This window comes from Ixodes scapularis, unplaced genomic scaffold (assembly GCF_016920785.2).
Source record: "Ixodes scapularis isolate PalLabHiFi unplaced genomic scaffold, ASM1692078v2 PGA_scaffold4__175_contigs__length_147842914, whole genome shotgun sequence".
NCBI classification, from domain to species: domain Eukaryota; kingdom Metazoa; phylum Arthropoda; class Arachnida; order Ixodida; family Ixodidae; genus Ixodes; species Ixodes scapularis.
This window is the reverse complement of record NW_024609879.1, coordinates 69331126-69348199: the sequence shown is the minus strand read 5'-3', so window position 1 is coordinate 69348199 and position 17074 is coordinate 69331126. Positions and strand designations below refer to the sequence as shown.

At 43.0% G+C, this 17074-nt stretch overlaps 1 protein-coding gene across 1 annotated transcript in view; it reads right to left on the bottom strand.

The window, feature by feature from the left end:
* Positions 1 to 851: 851 nt before the first annotated feature.
* LOC115320236 overlaps positions 852 to 17074 on the bottom strand; it is a 94906-nt gene continuing 78683 nt past the window's right edge. The window contains exons 5-8 of the mRNA XM_040216676.1: positions 10916 to 10953; positions 7072 to 7183; positions 3594 to 3767; positions 852 to 918 (exon numbers count right to left, since the gene is read on the bottom strand). Of these exons, the coding sequence (XP_040072610.1) occupies positions 852 to 918; positions 3594 to 3767; positions 7072 to 7183; positions 10916 to 10953 (391 nt within the window). The remainder of the gene's footprint in view (positions 919 to 3593; positions 3768 to 7071; positions 7184 to 10915; positions 10954 to 17074) is intronic.

The window sequence follows — 17074 nt, the reverse complement described above, 5'->3', positions numbered from 1 at the left end:
AGTAGGGGTTTAGGTGTCCGATTTGTACGCAAGTGGTCGCGGATTCAATCCGCGGTGGTCCTGCTTTTTTTTTTTTTTTTCCTTCTTTTTTTTTTCTCGAACATTTTGTTTTATCGAGGCATTTGGCGATATGTATGAGTGCGTATAGCTTTACTTTTATATAAATGCTGCCCTTGTTGATGAAAATCCCTTGGCAGTGGCAGTCAGACGTCATGTGATGGTCCATCAGGTTCCACCAAGGCTGCTGACTGGCAGTCAGTGTCCCAAATTAAGTATCTTGATAGGATTTTGAATAGGGTATATTGGCGACTAAACTGAGATTTAATTGGTTTATAATACTCAGGTTTTAGATTGAATCACCACTTATTTTTTATACTAATTTGCTTTACGTTGAACTATACTGTGACCATTGATTTCTGTATAATTCATGCTTGGCTACTTCGTGTACATTGCTTAGGCTTTGCAACTTTATGTATGGTCGGTATGTTATCTTATTATTTCAAATTTTGTCTGCCTGTTGCCTGCTGGAAACCAAGAGGGGGCTTGTTAGGTATCTACGCCGTTTGCCTTTGGCCCGCTCTGCGGTATCATACCGCCGGTTTAAATAAATAAAAAAAATAGGCCCAATAAAATCGGGAAAACTTTTTTTCCGTAAAGACAGTGAGTAAAAAAGTTCGACTCATTAATTTTTTCAATTTGTGGCACCCCTGAAAAAACCCTCTGCGAACAATTACGCATGTAGACAAACACTTTTAATTGAGGCCTGATTTTGGGTCCTGCAATCTCAGGATGTTTAGTCGCTTATTTTTGTCATGATAAGGAGTCATGACTTCGCTTCTTTGGAAGTAGAATTACATTGTAGTTTCGAGCAGCTTTTTCTTTTCTTCTGGAGTTCCGTAACATATAGTTCCACGCTGCCTGAAAGTGTGAATATTATATGCATTAGTGATTTATAAGTTTATCACTGTCATATAGTGTGAAACAATTGGGAAGTAATGTTAAATTGGTGTATTATTTCTGTAAACTAAAACTAAAACACTGACTTCCCACTGATTTCCTAAAACAGTAACTTCCAATTAACTTTCTCTTTCACTGCCATTTCGTTTGTCATTTTAAAGACAAGAAAACTGTTGTTTCGGACCTTTTTTTCACTACTCTTACGTATGACTTAAATGCAGCCACTGGGAATTGTGTTTGACGTCTTTTATAATCCATCTGAAAACTTCAGTTGCCATTTGGTCACATTTTTATAAAACAAATTAAGTAGTAGACCGATGTAGTGCAAAAGCTTGTTTTTATGAGTTATTCTTTTTATGTCAGTAAGCCTGCAAAATGTAGCGTCGTTCATTTATACTAGCTTTTTAATTGTAGCTATTGTAAAGCAGTGCTAAGATTTAAATCTATCGAAGCTTTTGCAGCTTTGACGAGTCTAACTGAAGTGTCGTATAGAGGTTACGGTTACATTTATCTAACATAGCTTGAGCCCGACCAAATTAAATAAGGGCGCTTTAAGGCCGCTGTTCTCATGTTTTACTCAAAAGTGCTCTATACAGAAGCACAAAGATGCACGTCACCAAACTCTATTCACCAGTGACCTAAACACGGAACGCCAAGTTTGTAACATTTGATCAACATATTTCTAATTATTTACGCTAAGCCCAAACAGGGTTAGTTTGAAAATTAACGAAAATAACCCAAAACTACACGCCGACGATTCCGTCGAGCTTGCTGCAAAGTCCAGCTATGCGCATCCTACTTGAGTGGAAAGAGGTTCCTCGAACGTTTTGTCCAAAGTGAACTCGTTAATAACTATGTATATTTTGGAAGAACTCAGGTGTGCACCAGTTAGGAAATCCAAAAGAAAACTGGGACAACGTGTTAAACTTCAAATGAGACTTGTGCCCACTAATTAAAATAGGAAGTCGATTACAATAAGGAAATTATCCTTACTAATTGCTTTCATAAAAGTAACTGATTACTTTTCTCCTTACGTTACAAACTGTTGTCACGTTGTTTTGCACGGATGCTTCCCAAGTAATGCATAAATCAAATGTCTTTGTTTCCACTCATTTTGTTTCCATGCTACTTCCGATTTTTCTCATTGCTACTTTATTCTGTTCCCTGTAAAATAAACTAAAGGCACTATTTTTTATCTTAATAATTGCGTGTAGCAGTAGAAAAAACACAGTCGCGAAAGCGAAGGGTGCTTTAGTTGAGCTGGTGCTTGTGCATGTCAAAAAGTTTTAATATTTACTTTGCTCGAGCACAAGCTATTTCACCAACTGCACGCACCTTTTCTGGAAGTGTATCAATGAATATGCACGAAGAAAAAGCTTGCAGTGCAACGTGTTTAAGCCACATCGTAAGCGTAGTCTAACAAAACAGAGCAACATCTGTGTCTCAAACCTACGAACCCACATAACTCCATAGTTGTAAACAAGACTTCTCGCTTGCACCATGTCGCTGCGGGTATGAAAATGCACTTCGAATTGCAAGCCTATCAAAGTTACCCTCACGCACATACTGCAGGAGTTTGCACAGATTAGACACTACTGTAGACATCATACTCACAAATGTATATAAGTTGTTTAACTGTATAAAGTTTAACGACTACAGATAGTATATCTGTAGTCGTTAAACTTTATGTTAAACGCAAGTAATGAAATCTTGTGAGGATTTAATCTACGTCATCTGACCTCATTTCGCCTGCTTCCTTTAAAATAAACAAATAAAAGTTACATCATTGCGTACCAAAAAATTCACAAGCGCACGACACCATCGATGAAATCAAAATCAATTTTCTGTGCCATATTCCACTTTTATAGATGATATTATTTATTTATTTTGTAATTCTGAGCTTCTTTGTGTGGTGGAATCGAGTGAATGCACTAGGTCCAGTATTAATTTCATACTACTTTATAAACGCTACGAGTAGACATGAAGCAAGTTTTACAAAGCTTCTGTAATCATATTACATTACAAATGACAGCCCATAGATATGACGTGGTAATTGCAACATTACAAAATAATAAGTTATAACTACACTCTGAATCAGCCCGTGCGTCTACCTTCCCGCACATTACTCGGAGAGCCAATCACCGCAACGTACGGAGGTAGCTCAGCGAGTGACGATGCCGAAACATAAGTTTAGGCTAAAAAACGCAGTCTGAGTTGTGACATTAGGCAATGCAAGCGTTTGAATTGCTTAATGTCACAACTCAGACCGCGTTTTTTAGTCTACACATATGCTTCGGCATCGTCGGTCGCTGAGCTGCCTCCCTAACCTGCGGTGATTGGCGCTCCGAGTGCTCTCCGGGAAAGTAGACGCACGGGCTTTTTTCAGAGTATACGGCGTCGATTGTAATAAATTCCTTTCAAAGTCTGCTTGAATGCGAGTCTTATTTAGAGGTAAAAAGTACACAGCCTATCCCTTGCTGCCCGTGATCCCCTCATTTGGTCCAGGCGGGTACAAGAGGACACCTCAGTCTCACAACTGTTCATCGGGTATAAACTAGCGTTATACACCAAGCGAAACGATGTTCTAGAAATGATGTTCTGTATCACTGAATAAACGTAATCTAAAGGAAACTTACCTTAGACCCATTACGGCCTGGTATGGAGTACATTCAGATAAGTTGAAGCTTTTCTGATAATCTTTCCATTCGCCCATGAGAAATCCATCCTTAGGGTCACACTCCTGTGCACCGTCACTTCCGATCACGAACTCAGACCCCGGAGGACTCTCGCCGTCATACACAGCACCCATGCTTAAAAATAGACACAAGTGTAAGTGTTTCCCGCAAAAATCCTAAATTGCCAGAGTAAACAAAAATCTCAAGACGCAGTTTCAATCATCCGAAATAAGAACTGCGTAAATATCCCTATTCCTTAGGCACGTCAAAGACATCCAGCCCGATTGTCTATGTAGAATTGATGAACTAGCGCCTGTCATGTTGGACGCACAGAATGAAATCACGAGCTGAATCGCCAATTTTGTGAAAGATTTTGATTGTGCCTTTGAAAATGTCTGCGAAGCAGGGGTATTGCATAGTTAAAAGTTGTCTTGTTATGTTTTCAACTATACAATTATAAATTGGAGGTTTTCGAATTTTTAATGACTTAAGCATATATTCCTTAACGAAACGGTGCCTAACTAGCAAACGGTACAGCCGTAACACTAAAAAAAACGATGGAAACGCCTTCAAGAGTTTGCACACTTCAAGAACACACTAATTATATACTACTTGTTCGGACTACGTAGATATTAAAAAATAGCATTCCAAATTCAACAAAAACGCATCAGTGTTACAGGTTACCTTAGAGCATGGAGCCCATCCCTAGGACTTAGGTATAGGTAGCTCACTGAAGGGTCGAGAAAACACGCCGCCGTTCACCTGTGCTAAGCTGCTTAGCATTTTTAATGAGTCCTGTGTCCCAAGGCAGGTTGTGTTTCGGAATCAGTACTCTTTTGCCGGGAACGGGGAAAGTCATAGGAGTCGTAATGGTAACATTTTCAGCTAGGCCTGCAATGCTGTTCATTGCCTGTTCGAGTGTTTTATTGGGAATGGGCAGTAATGGCGAAAGGAGAGCATGGTTAATCGAATCATGGGCGTCAGAATCGGTGAGCCTGAGAAAATGAATGAACGAAAATATAATTATTGTGAGCAAAATACAATGATATTCTTGTTAATTAACATCGAGCACATGGGTCTGGCTAAATGTTAATACCAGCGGTGTTTTAAACATAGTTAAAGATTGAGAAGCTGACAGAATACCGAACAAGAATGTAGCGTTATAAATTCAGTTTGGGCTAGATGGTTCCTACTACTTAAGAGGTGTAAGAGCGCGAAAAAAGCGAGGACAAAGGTACAAAGACAACACGACAGGCGCTGACACCTCTCCTGTCGTCTTTGTGTCTTCTTTTTCCTCGATATTTTCGCGGTTTTAAACCTTTAAACAAGAGTACCATTGACTAACGTAGAAGATTGGGCTATATGGTAGTTCATGGTTAAAAATTAAAACAGCGCAAGGACACGGACAGGAACAAGAAGGTAGACGAACAAGACTTCTCTCTTTGTTTTTAGGGGCAAAGCTCCTTAAGGGGTATTCACACGAGGGAAAAATCCCGGGGATTTCTCCCCGGCACGCGCGCATCACGAGACGAAAACGCGAGGCTTTTGCACATCGCAAAGCCTGACGTTTTCGTCGTGGGATGCGCGCACCGTGGAGAAATCCCCGTGATTTCTCCTTCGTGTGGATACCCCTTTAGGGGCTAGCCATGTCCGTATGTCCGCCCGCCGTCCGGTGCACGTGCTCCTGCTCGTGAGCTCACCCGCTCACGAGCACGTGAGCACGTGCTCCCGTGCTCGTGTAGGGCAAAGAAAAAAACAACCGCATCTCCACGTGGTGACTGATGTTGATTGGGGCGAAGCTCTGGTGGTGCTCTTCTGCGTAGACGGTGAGCCGCAGCATGCCGAGCCTTTCGTTCGTTTTCATCCATGTCAGAAAGAGAATGTGTGGTATGGAGCGTGGTTATATACGTATTTGAGTATTTCACCGCAGCGTGACATGGATGAAAACGAACGAAAGGCTCGGCATGCTGCGGCTCAGCGACTACGCAGACAAGCACCACCAGAGCTTCTCCCAAATCAACATCATTCACCACGTGGAGATGCGTTTTTTTTTCTTTGTTTGATTGTTATAACGTTACAGTGGTAATACTCGATGTTAGCACGAACAAACATCACTTGTAAGTCAGCGCCTTGTTCGTCGACCTTCTGTTTCTTGTCCATGACCTTGCGCTGTTTTCGTTTTTAATCAAGAGTACCGGATTTTTCGGGCTTTCAGTTCACAGACTATACATTTTTAAAGCTTATACGTGCACACTATAATACGGTTTGTCTTTTTACTTTCTAGGTCGTTCACTGTGACAAGACGTGAAATATTTTAAGAATAACAGGGTGCACTAATGTTAATTTATGTTTGATACGAGCTTTTTTGTGACCTAATACAGCAGGCCTTTCTCAAGGAGTGCTGTGTATGATGAATTTTACGTTCGAATTAGGCACGAATGGCGAACTACACACGGGGTGCGGACTATGCGTTGGGCGCGGACTATAGCAAGGAAAATACGTATATAAAACGTGAGGCGTATTTAATTACACCGGGGCACGTCTGTAATATTTGAGCGTTGTTTAGCTTTAGTTTTTCTTGGAGCAGCGCACAACGTTGGTCTTTTCTTGCGAAATAAAAATAAAACCGGCTAAGTCCCAACCTTGAACCTCATCTTTTTCTATTTTGTGTATACATTAAAGCATCACCGGCAATCTGGGCCCATCGGTATCACAAACGTACGCCTCTACACTCAAAGAACTATCTGCGCGTCTACTTATACGCAAAGCGCTCAAAGAGCGAATCCCTGCGATCTACAAAATCAGCTCAGCGAAGGATGTGGAACATTTGTTTAGACCTCATAATTAAGTCTGTGCTGTGGCATAAACGCAACTTAAAGCGTCATTTTTCCATTGAGTAATGCCACAGCGCACATTTAATTTGTAGGTTGAAACAGTTCCTCAACATTTGCTGAGCTGATTTCGTAGATGGCAGAGATTGGCTCTTTGCGTGTTTTTCGGATATGTAGACCCGCAGGCATTTCTTAGAGTGTATGTTCCACCGTTTGAAAGCAACGCCAATGCATGGAAAGGTTGCAGATCATTCTTCACAATATTTTATATAAACTCTAAAGTTGGCAAGCAAGTGAACCAGAAATTTTAACGCGAAGTATGTTGTAGGGCATGTTTGTACGTTACGAAAATCAAGTTATTCGCAGACTGAATGTAGTGAGAAACTTCCACGCTAGATTTAATGACCGTTTTACTGATATCGAAACCGCATTCCGCGTAATTCTGATTTTCGGGCAGGATCAAGATGTTGATAATTTAGTTTTTTTATATAATCCTTGGTGTTATGACATCAACTTCAAAGCCTACGTATTCACTTGTTAAGTTAGGTTATATAATGTAAGTGTTTTCCTTTGAACGCTATTGTCCTGTGCGTAATTAATGAACTTACAGAACCGATAGCTGAATAGCAGCGTCCCTAACGCCGGTGAAGTTGCCGTCATCTGTCACTGCAGCTATTTTCTCTCCCACCAGACAAATTCCTCCGATTCTTCCATTGATGCCTGGAACAATTTTGTTCACAGTTCAGGTACGCATATGCCCGAGATAAATGAGAGAAGTCGCCAAAATATAAGGTGTGTCCTAAACATATTTTAAATTAACCACAAAAAAAAAACATTTAGATAATTGGTTAATTAGTGTAAACGCAGAAGCAGCAAAATGTGTGAAACTGGGCCATCATAAATAATAGCTGATGTTATGCAATCGAATTGTGTAGGCATGGTTGTGAAATACGTAACTACCTGAAAATCGGTAACTATAAGGCACTTTTCGGGCATCCAATATACTGGAATTTTTCACAAACTGAAAGCCCAAATCGACCAGGGAGTTTATCCGTTGGAGCGTTTTTCAGAGGCATTGTATTTTAAGAGACAATTGATTAAAGGGTCTTTTTTTCTTTTTCACCCAAGCCAAGGGCGTGAGTCCTAGACGAGTCCTTCATAACCTTCTTAAGCTGCCTCGTCAAAGGTGTATTTTATACTGTTGAAGACTCTACAGCTTAAGTATATATCTTTTTGTAACGTTTCAGTTTTTTGTAACGAACTTGTCTAGATGTTTACAAACATAGAGGTTTTATGCAATGCAAAGTAGAATTAGAGCAAAATAAATACATTTCGTCGAACATATCTGACGAGAGGCGCACTTCCGTGAAGCACCTTCGGACTGTGAGAAAGTGCTTTACATGGAGGCTGGGAACTAACACATTCAAAATGAGAATTTATAAAAAAAATATTTTGGGTACAATCTTATAAAATACAATCGGCAGAACTATGGACATATTGCTCCAGAGGTTTGATATTCTAAAATGAAATACTAATTTCGTGTAATATAGGTTTTAATTTTGATAATATTCAAATGAGTAAACTGTGCAGGGCACTTCAGTGTTCCCTGAAAGTATCCACAGCTAAAATGTTTCTATGAATTCTGCGCTACACTAGCTCTCATGATATTGCTGTTTTATTTTTATAATTTGCGTTTGGTGGAACAGTAGCTTTCAAGTGGCGTTTTTTGAAGTTATTTTTTTGTTTACATAACTGCATGCCGGGTGTTTCTGCGAAGACTCACACATTTTTAAAAATATGGTGTTTGAGAGAATATAGCTTATTTTCAACAAAAAAAAATTCCAGCAACGGCGGACGTCAGCGCAATTAAAAACAAAACAAAAAAACTAATGAGCAAAAGAAGTTCATAAGATTTACTGAATATTGTATCTATATTATTTCAATTATAAATTTGCAGAAAGTCATTGAAGACCCCTACATTAGTACATTTTATGACAACTTGAAGCACGTGGGAAGCACATCGGTGTGCTAAAGTTACCACTCATGCAGCGGGCGCAAGACTGGAAAAACGAAAACGTAGATTAAATTCTTATTCGGGCTTTTGCATCGCTGGCCGTGGGACTGCTGCACGTGTGCTAACTTGACCACTCCTACTTTTGCTGCACGAGCGTAACAGATAGAGGTTGACCGATAGGAAAGCTTAAGAATTGTTTGCGGTTTAAAACATAGGGATTCACTTAGGAGTTGTGCACCCGCTTCCTTTGTGAACGGAGAACGATTTTATTAAAAAAAGGCACGGTTGGTGCCACTTGGTCTAAATAGTATATACATATCGATTTTAGAAAAGGATGGCGTCAAGTTCGTGAAGCATAGTTACTGTGCAACAACACTTGTACCAAGAACATATGCGAGCCTGCATATATGTTGCGACTTGAAAGGGATGCTGACCCGACATCCGGATTCCACGAAACACGGCGGAAAAAGCGTGCAACGGGATGCTACAAACACCAATACATCACTCATACAGCGATATCTCGAACGGATGACTGTATTTTTTTCAAAAAAAGAAGGCGTATTTCACAGATATGTTTACGTCTTTTTTTTCCGAGAAGAAGAGGGAACGGCCTCGCGTCTTCTCCACCTCGCCGCCTTGAGGGCGAAGCGAAAAGAGGAGGAAACGAGATATCTCTACGTCACGCACCTCGTCGGCCTGGTTCAATCTCGACCTCTTTTTTCCAAAAAATACAACCGTCCATTCTAGAATCGCCTTACCAGTAGTGTTATAGGGACTGTAGCGTCCCGCCTACACCTCCTGCATTGCTTTTTTTAAAATCCAAATTTCGGTTTACCATCCCTTTATGACCAACATCAGCCGTTTGCTTTACTGGCCGTTATTTACTTCCATATATGATTTGACTTTTTAGCTACTGCTTATACTGTATTGTGTTTCACACAACGCATTAGCCGCGGGTCGCTATAGAAACGATGAAGTAAGGAGTGAAGGAACGAAGTGCTTATGCGATTCAACCAATGTAATTTTTAACAAAAAAATTTTTTTTTCTAATAAAGGATTAAGAGGAGAAGCTCTTTATACCACGTGTTCGATACGGTACAGGGTGTTCGTTTTGGATTCAAACCGACTTCTCATCAAAAAAAAAAACAAACGTGAGAGCTAGACCGCCTTTACAATGTATCTATATATAAGGCTCGGTGGACATTATATCAGAAGATAATTGTTTAGCTGAATTAACAAATTAACAAAACCTCATTAACAAATAATAATATTTGGCGTTAGGGGTTAGATTGCAATTGCAGTATAGACGACAATTAGTATTAGAGGCCTGATAAATGGAAAACACTTCCGAAGATATAATAGTTTCTCAGACATTAATCGACTAAATTCGACGTTTTTTAGTTCGATTTAAAAATTGCTCTCAAAAAGAACGCCGCCAGACTTGCCCTCAATGACGCTTCAAAGGGTGACGCGATTGTTTCAGTCACGCGGTCAGTTGTGTCGTCGGCGCACTAACCAAGGACCAACGTTACTAGAATACCTCAGTTGTGGAACTCCCGCGGAAGGGGGTACCCCCCTCACTCAATTCAGTCCGCCTTCCATCATTCAAAGCGCCATCTAGGTTTTCGTTCACGAACTGTGTGTTCCATAGGGTACGATGGAGCGCCATCTAGACGCCGTGCTTCGAAACGTGCGTACTCCATAGAATACACTGCAGTTACTACTGTAGCCGTCCGGCGCGTCGAACGACGGGAGGCGAGTCGTGGTGAGTGACGCGGGTGCTGCTGGTGCATGCAGCGTCTATGAACAGCTCTCTAACTGAGCTGATCTAATATCGATGCCAAGGACTTGCTGCCGAGAGAGTGACCTCATTCGTGAAACGACAACGTTGCTGTGGGCAGGGCTTGCGGCAATCTTTTTGAGCGTAAATATTTAAATCAGGCTAAAAAGGTAAAAATTAAAAAAATTATTTAGTACATAAAGTTCTATTAAATTTTCACATACTGTTTTTATTGCTCAGGCTTCTGATAGTAATTGCCGTCAATGCTGCGATTAAAACATTACCCGTAAAACTAATATTTTCTAAGTTAATTGATATATTCCAGTTCATTAGACAACGTACCGCGACTATCATGTGCGCGCTTAATCTTCGCCGTGCCTGATAAATACATTTTAAAGACTGCACTCATCTAACACTCACCGTTTTCTTCTCTTTTTTTGTATAAAAGCCGGCTTGAATAAACGCCCAACACCCTGAATTTACTATCCAAGGAAAAAGTAATAAAATAAAGGGAACGATTTTGTAATTTTAACACAACTAACTGCCTAGCGGTGCACGTGCGTGCGTGCGACCGTGGGTATGTCAGTTTATGTTTCAAAAACAAAGCTGAGTTTCAACGCAAGCGCAACCAAGAACAGCCTCAAAGTTTGTTGCTTACCGGGTTGAGAACGTCCTGTTTCGTTCATTATTGGCTCCCTGAGGAAAAAGGTAAGTATTATTTTATTTCAAACGATCTTCTAGCTTCTGGAGCTTTGTGCGCAGGCAAATAAAATGTATATTATTTATTTTATATCTACCCCTTAATTAAAAAGGTAACGCAACCTTAGCGGAAAATGGGACCATTGAAAAATATTTACACTAACGCAGGGGTTTGTCCTCTACTCAGCTCTCCGAGAAATCAGTGAGCTTCGTTTTATCATAAAATTCGACGAGGACAAAAAAAAATACAAAAAAAACCTCCGCTTAATTGCACTTAAATAAATCGCATTCAAACGATCTGTTTTTAGCGAAATATATAGTTCAGGATCATGATATGGGATTTTGTCACATAAACACAACTGGAGAGAATTCATCGATCTTTCTCTTACAATAACAACCAAACCTTCGCTCCTGAAATAGAAAGGTGAAATCTAAGCACCCTAACGTGCCTGTCGTTTATAAAAATGCTGCTCAGAGCTTTTATGAATTGCAGCACGAAATGTATCTCTATTAAGCGCAGGTATGCCGCGTTAGAAGACTATCAAATTATTTTTACTCCTAGATTTACCTTCAGGGCAAGGATTAGCTCCGTGATCGGTAGACATTTGCATCTCAGTACTTGCCTGACCGGAAGAGAAAGGGCGGTGACGCGCTCGCCGCCATTAAATTGCTTCAACTTCGTTGGCTTCGGTTTCAACGTGCGAGGGGCCGTGTTGCGATATTAAGTAGTTTTTGCTTAATTTTTGAGATACAGATATTTTCCTTCTAGAACTCCACCAATAAAACCGCGGTACAAAGCCAGTTTGAGGACTACGAGGTTGTTTTAAGTCTAACTGGCAGTTTTCTTTTTATTTTCGTTTTTTACGAACATTTTTCAGTATTTTATTGTGGTCGGTGGTCAAACGACTGAAGTGATGTACGGCGAAGATTGCCGTCGTCTACGGCCGTACCCGACAATACAAATTTTCAAAAAATAAACTAATGAGGAGACTAATACATGAATGTGAAGGTACTGGTCGACAACTTGATTAGCAGTGTGCTGAATAGGGCAGAACAGATGAACTCGCGAGTTTACTACTGTTTGGTTTTCTTGAACACCTAACCTTTAGTTACCTTCGCACACTAAACTGTTTGTATAATGACGCAGATGATTTATATATAAAAGAAACAAGTGTTATTGTCTCATGATGTTCTATTAAGAGAAAACCAAACTATTGGAAAACTACTTTGACAGTTCGACCTAGGCCAAGCCGAAAATTTTTTTAATTGTCAACCCTGCTAAAGTATTAATAAATGGCATTTCACAATATTGGCCCTAGGAAATAAACTTTTTATACAAACATTTTCCTACTCAAGACAGGGTATAGTGACAGGCCCTTTAAATAAGTGACATTTTTTTTTCGAAAATATGACCAAATAATATTAAAGGGCGCGGGAGAATTACCTTGGAACGTTTGGCTGAATTATAACGCTAGGCGCCACTTCATGAGCCAGTCTGAACAAATCATTATTTGTATGAACAGACGCGCTTTGTAAATTTCGGCGTCATCAGCCACTGAAAGTACACTGATGTTCGCCATCGACAACGCTGGAGTTGGGTGATACTTACGCAGGCTGCTTTTTTTTTTTTTTCGGCGTTATATATTACATACCCCAAGCAATGGCAAGAGTTAAAGCAGCTTATGCAGAATTGTTGCGTCCCCCCCCCCCCAAACAAAAACCACATAAAAGCGTCGTCATTACTGCACATGCGCCGAGCACAATACGCTTTCTGGATTGGCTAATAGAGACGACGCCATTTATTCAATATTCTATTCTAAAACTTGCTACTCATAAGCTGTGTGTGGCAGTTTCTTACGCGGGAAGTCCAAACCTTTGTGTTAAAATAAATGATTTGACTGAACTGGTTATCTACATACAATAAATAAATCACTTGAAAGACTGGCGAAATGGGATCGATCATAGTGTACAATTTCTGAAACTTCATAATTAAACTAACTTTTGTACCGCCTTTTCTGTGGCTCTTTAGAATCTTCAGAAATGCCCGTCGACTGTAAATTCACAAAGGTGTAACAGTAAGAAAGCACAAAACAAACAGAGGGACAGAGGGCTTTTTTACTGTTAGATCTGTCCCAACACGCTCGTCAAAGTCTTCACAAAGGTTATTGCTATTTTTAAATCGGGTGATTCCAATAACCCGTCCAACTATAGGCCGATTTCTCATACAAGTATTCTTTGCAAAATAATGGAACACGTCATCTACTCTCAGTTTATAGACTATCTAAACGATAACAGCTATCTTTCTGCCAATCAGCATGGCTTTCGTTAAACCCTTTCATGCGAAACTTAGCTATTCGAATTTGTGACGCACTTGCATGACAGTTTTAACGCCTCCTCTAACACCGATGCAATCTTCGTTAATTTCGCTAAGGCCTCCGACACTGTCCCTCATGAACAATGATTACACAAACTTTGAATTCTAAACGTTAGCGACGACGTTGTCAATTGTACTTTAGAGCGCAGCTCTTAGGCGCCCGTTTCCGGCTCGAGCAGCGTTGCCGCCGCCGTTGGCGTCACCGTCGGCGTCGGCGTAACCGCGCAGAGCATTATGGCAAATGTCCCATATTCCACCGCGCGGAGAGGAGGAGGGCGAGGAGGACGAGGGAGAGGGAAGGAGACTGGGGAGGAGGAAGGGGGAGGAGGAGGAGGCGGGGGAGGAGGTGGAGAGGGTGGATGAGGACGACGAGGGGAGGGAGGAGGAAGAAGGGGAGGATGAGGATAGGGGGAGGAGGAGGGAAGAAGGGAGGAGGGATGACGAGAAGGAGAGGAGGGAAGGGGAGGGGGATGACGTGGAGAGAAGGGGAGCAGCTTGAGGGATGAGGGGAGCGAGAGGTGATGGAGAAGGGGAGGAGGAGGGGAGGAGCGGTATCAGGGAGGATGAGGGAGGAGAAGGTGAAGGAGAAGGGGAGGAGGAGTGGAGGAGGACGAAGGGGAGGAAGCGGAGGGAGGAGGGTAGGAGGAGTATCAGGGAGGATGAGGAGGAGAGAGGAGGGGTATACCCTCCCCTCAGCACCCTTCCCTCCTCCTCCCCAAAAGCTGCTCTCTAATTCGGCATTACAGGGTGTGGTAAACGTCTTTCATTTTTAGAGCGCAGCTCTTAGGGGCCCGTTCCCGGCTTGAGCGGCGTCGGCGTCGCCGTCGGCGTCGGCGTAACCAAGGTCACCCCAAGGCCACGTGACCCCTCCCCAAGGGTCATCGGGGGTCACGTGACTCCCCAAGGTCACCCCAAGGTCACGTGACACCCAAAGTCACGTGGCTCCCCAAGTCACGTGACCCCCGGGGTCACGTGACCCCCGATGACGTCATTAGTGACGTCACTGATGACGTCACCGGCATCCGTATCGTCATTGTCATCATCACTGATGACGTCATTAGTGACGTCACTGATGACCTCACCGACATCCCCATCGTCATCGTCATCATCACTGATGACGTCACCGGCATCCGCATCGTCATCGTCATCATCGCTGATGGCGTCATCAGTGACGTCACTGATGACGTCACCGGCATCCGCATCGTCATCGTCATCATCACTGATGACGTCACCGGCATCCGCATCGTCATTGTCACCATCACTGATGATGTCATCGGTATCCGCATCGTCATCGTTACTGATGACGTCATCGGCATCGCCATCGTCACGTGACCCCCCTAGGTCACGTGACCCCCCTAGGTCACGTGACCCCCATCCAAGGTCACTTGACTACCCCAGTACCCTTCCCTCCTCCTCCTCAAGAGCTGCGCTCTAATTCGGCGTTACAGGGAGTTGTAAACGGCTTTCACTTTTTTCTCTTCTTTTCAAGCTAATCGCGAGCTGTCTGTGTCAATAGACGATACCTCATTTCATCAATATCAGTAAAATATGGTGTACCACAGGGCAGCGTCCTAGTACCCTGGTTTTTTCTGGCTTACATTAATGACCTACCTCCGCTGATTTCGCCATCCGTAAGATTTTGTGTCGTGTTATACCGGCGCATTTTCTATCCCAGTGACTCGGAAATCCTTCAACGAGACAGATATTCTGAAGGAATGGTGCCTAACATTGTAAACGATTATTAATATCGCGTAAACAAATATTCCGTATTGAAAATCGCTCTGATGGGACTTAAGGACTCTTTTAAAGGGTGTGAAAGGGACTTAAGGAATTTTTGAGATGTTTGAAGGGGGCACCGATATTTCCTGGTGGGCTCACTGGCCCCGTCAGAGGCTCTCCTGAAATATCTAAAGTGCCCTTTAGAATGCCTTGAAATGTCTGAAAGCCTGTCAACAACTTTCCTAATGGGGTCGGGAAAACCTTTAGGCTTCTTGAGGTGTCTGTGGGCAACGGCCTAGGGGGAGAAAACACATTTCGCAGAATTAATGAACATAGCTGCTTATTGTACGCTACGAGGGAAAAATAAGTATTTGGAGTATGCCGATCGTGTGTGTGTATGGTCAGATTTTTATTATTGCTCTTCTATCAAATACGAGTGGGCTCCTGAACCCGTCTGTCACTGCCCGGGTGTTCGGTCGCCAAAGAGGCCACTGAGGGCGACCGCCCCATGTGGAGAATTGACGAGCCGCGGGCCGAGTGGTGTTGGCCGAGTTGTGTTGGCCGAGCGGCGTTTTGAGCCGAACGGATACCTGTCCGCTAGAGACGAAATCCGTGCAACCATGCATAAAAAGAAAAAAAAAAGCCGAGAGCACTGCGCGCTATCCAGGAACAGGGACGCACACGGGAGCGACTCGTTCCGGGAACCGGTCCCTCCACGGGGGACTGTCCCCAAAAAGCAACCCACACTGCGCCTCCCTCCGCCCGGCGATGTGGAGAGGGTGCAGGGCTGCCAGGCCAGCGGTCGGTGGGAGAGGGTGGTGTGTGCAAGCGGGGGAGGCCAGCCGGCAGCTCGTGTGCGGTTCCGGTTATCCCACGAGCCGGGATGTTTGGAGCGGACCAATTTCCTCCAGGAAGGTGAGCGTGCATGGTTTTGAGGGCTCGCCCCTTGGTCTGTTTTGATCCGTGCAGTTTCTTTCATGGTACCGCAGGCAAACCATAGTTCGGCGCAGGCCGCCTTTCAGCACCGGTCGAGCGCCATCGTGTTCAGCGCATTCCAGGAGATGGTGGCCGGTGTCGGCTTACTCGCTGCAAAGCCTGGCAGTCGGGGTCAGCGTCCCAGCGCATGTTGTGCCTGCGCACCAGGATTATGGCACTGTGGGTGTTGAGACGGTAGATGACGGCCGCTATCCGGACTTGTTCCTTGCGCCTCTTCGTCCGTCCAACTTCAGACCAGCGAGCCAAAAATACGCCGAAGACGCCGGTGCGATGTCATCATGGACGAAACCGCGACTGTGCTCGGGATTTCTCAATGGCGGCGGGTGCTGCTTATGAGTTCATGGTTTTCGCTAAGCGTGCTTACTGAGACTGCGTATGTGTCCGTGAGGTGCACCTGCTCGGTTTTATTAGCTGAACTACCGTACATCAGGAATATACCCAGCGGCATTGTGAGTGCTTTGAAAGGTATTTTTCTTCGTGATAAAGAAGTCAGTTGTCCCTGTTTGATGTGATCTCTTTCGTCTACAGCTCCTTGCGCCGGGTTTGAAGAATTATTGCTTTTTATCACCTTTTTGAGTTATAATATGCATGTAAAACTGAATGTCGGCAATAAATTTTCACTAATGTTTTGAACTGCATTTTTGTCTATGGTTCACAGTCATTTGGGCGTCTCATGGGTTGATGGGCTAAAGGGTCTGACGGGTTAAAGGGCTGTGGGGCTAAAGGGTTTTTCTATGGGGTATCCTTGAAGGGTTTTCCTGTAGGGTATTTATGAAGGGGTTTGAAGGCCTGTGAGGTCCCATAATCCTTCAAGGCTGACGGGCCCTTTAGAAACATTTTCAATAGGGTTGCCTCTTTCAATCGCTCAAAAACATATATTCCACCCTACTCTTTCAAATCTGTTCCTATTTCACCTGTCCCCTGTTACAAACACCTCGGTATCGCTTTCACGGTGAATCTATCTGAGAATACTCACACTGATAGCATAATTAACAATCATATAGAACTCTCGGTTTTCTTCTGAGGCAC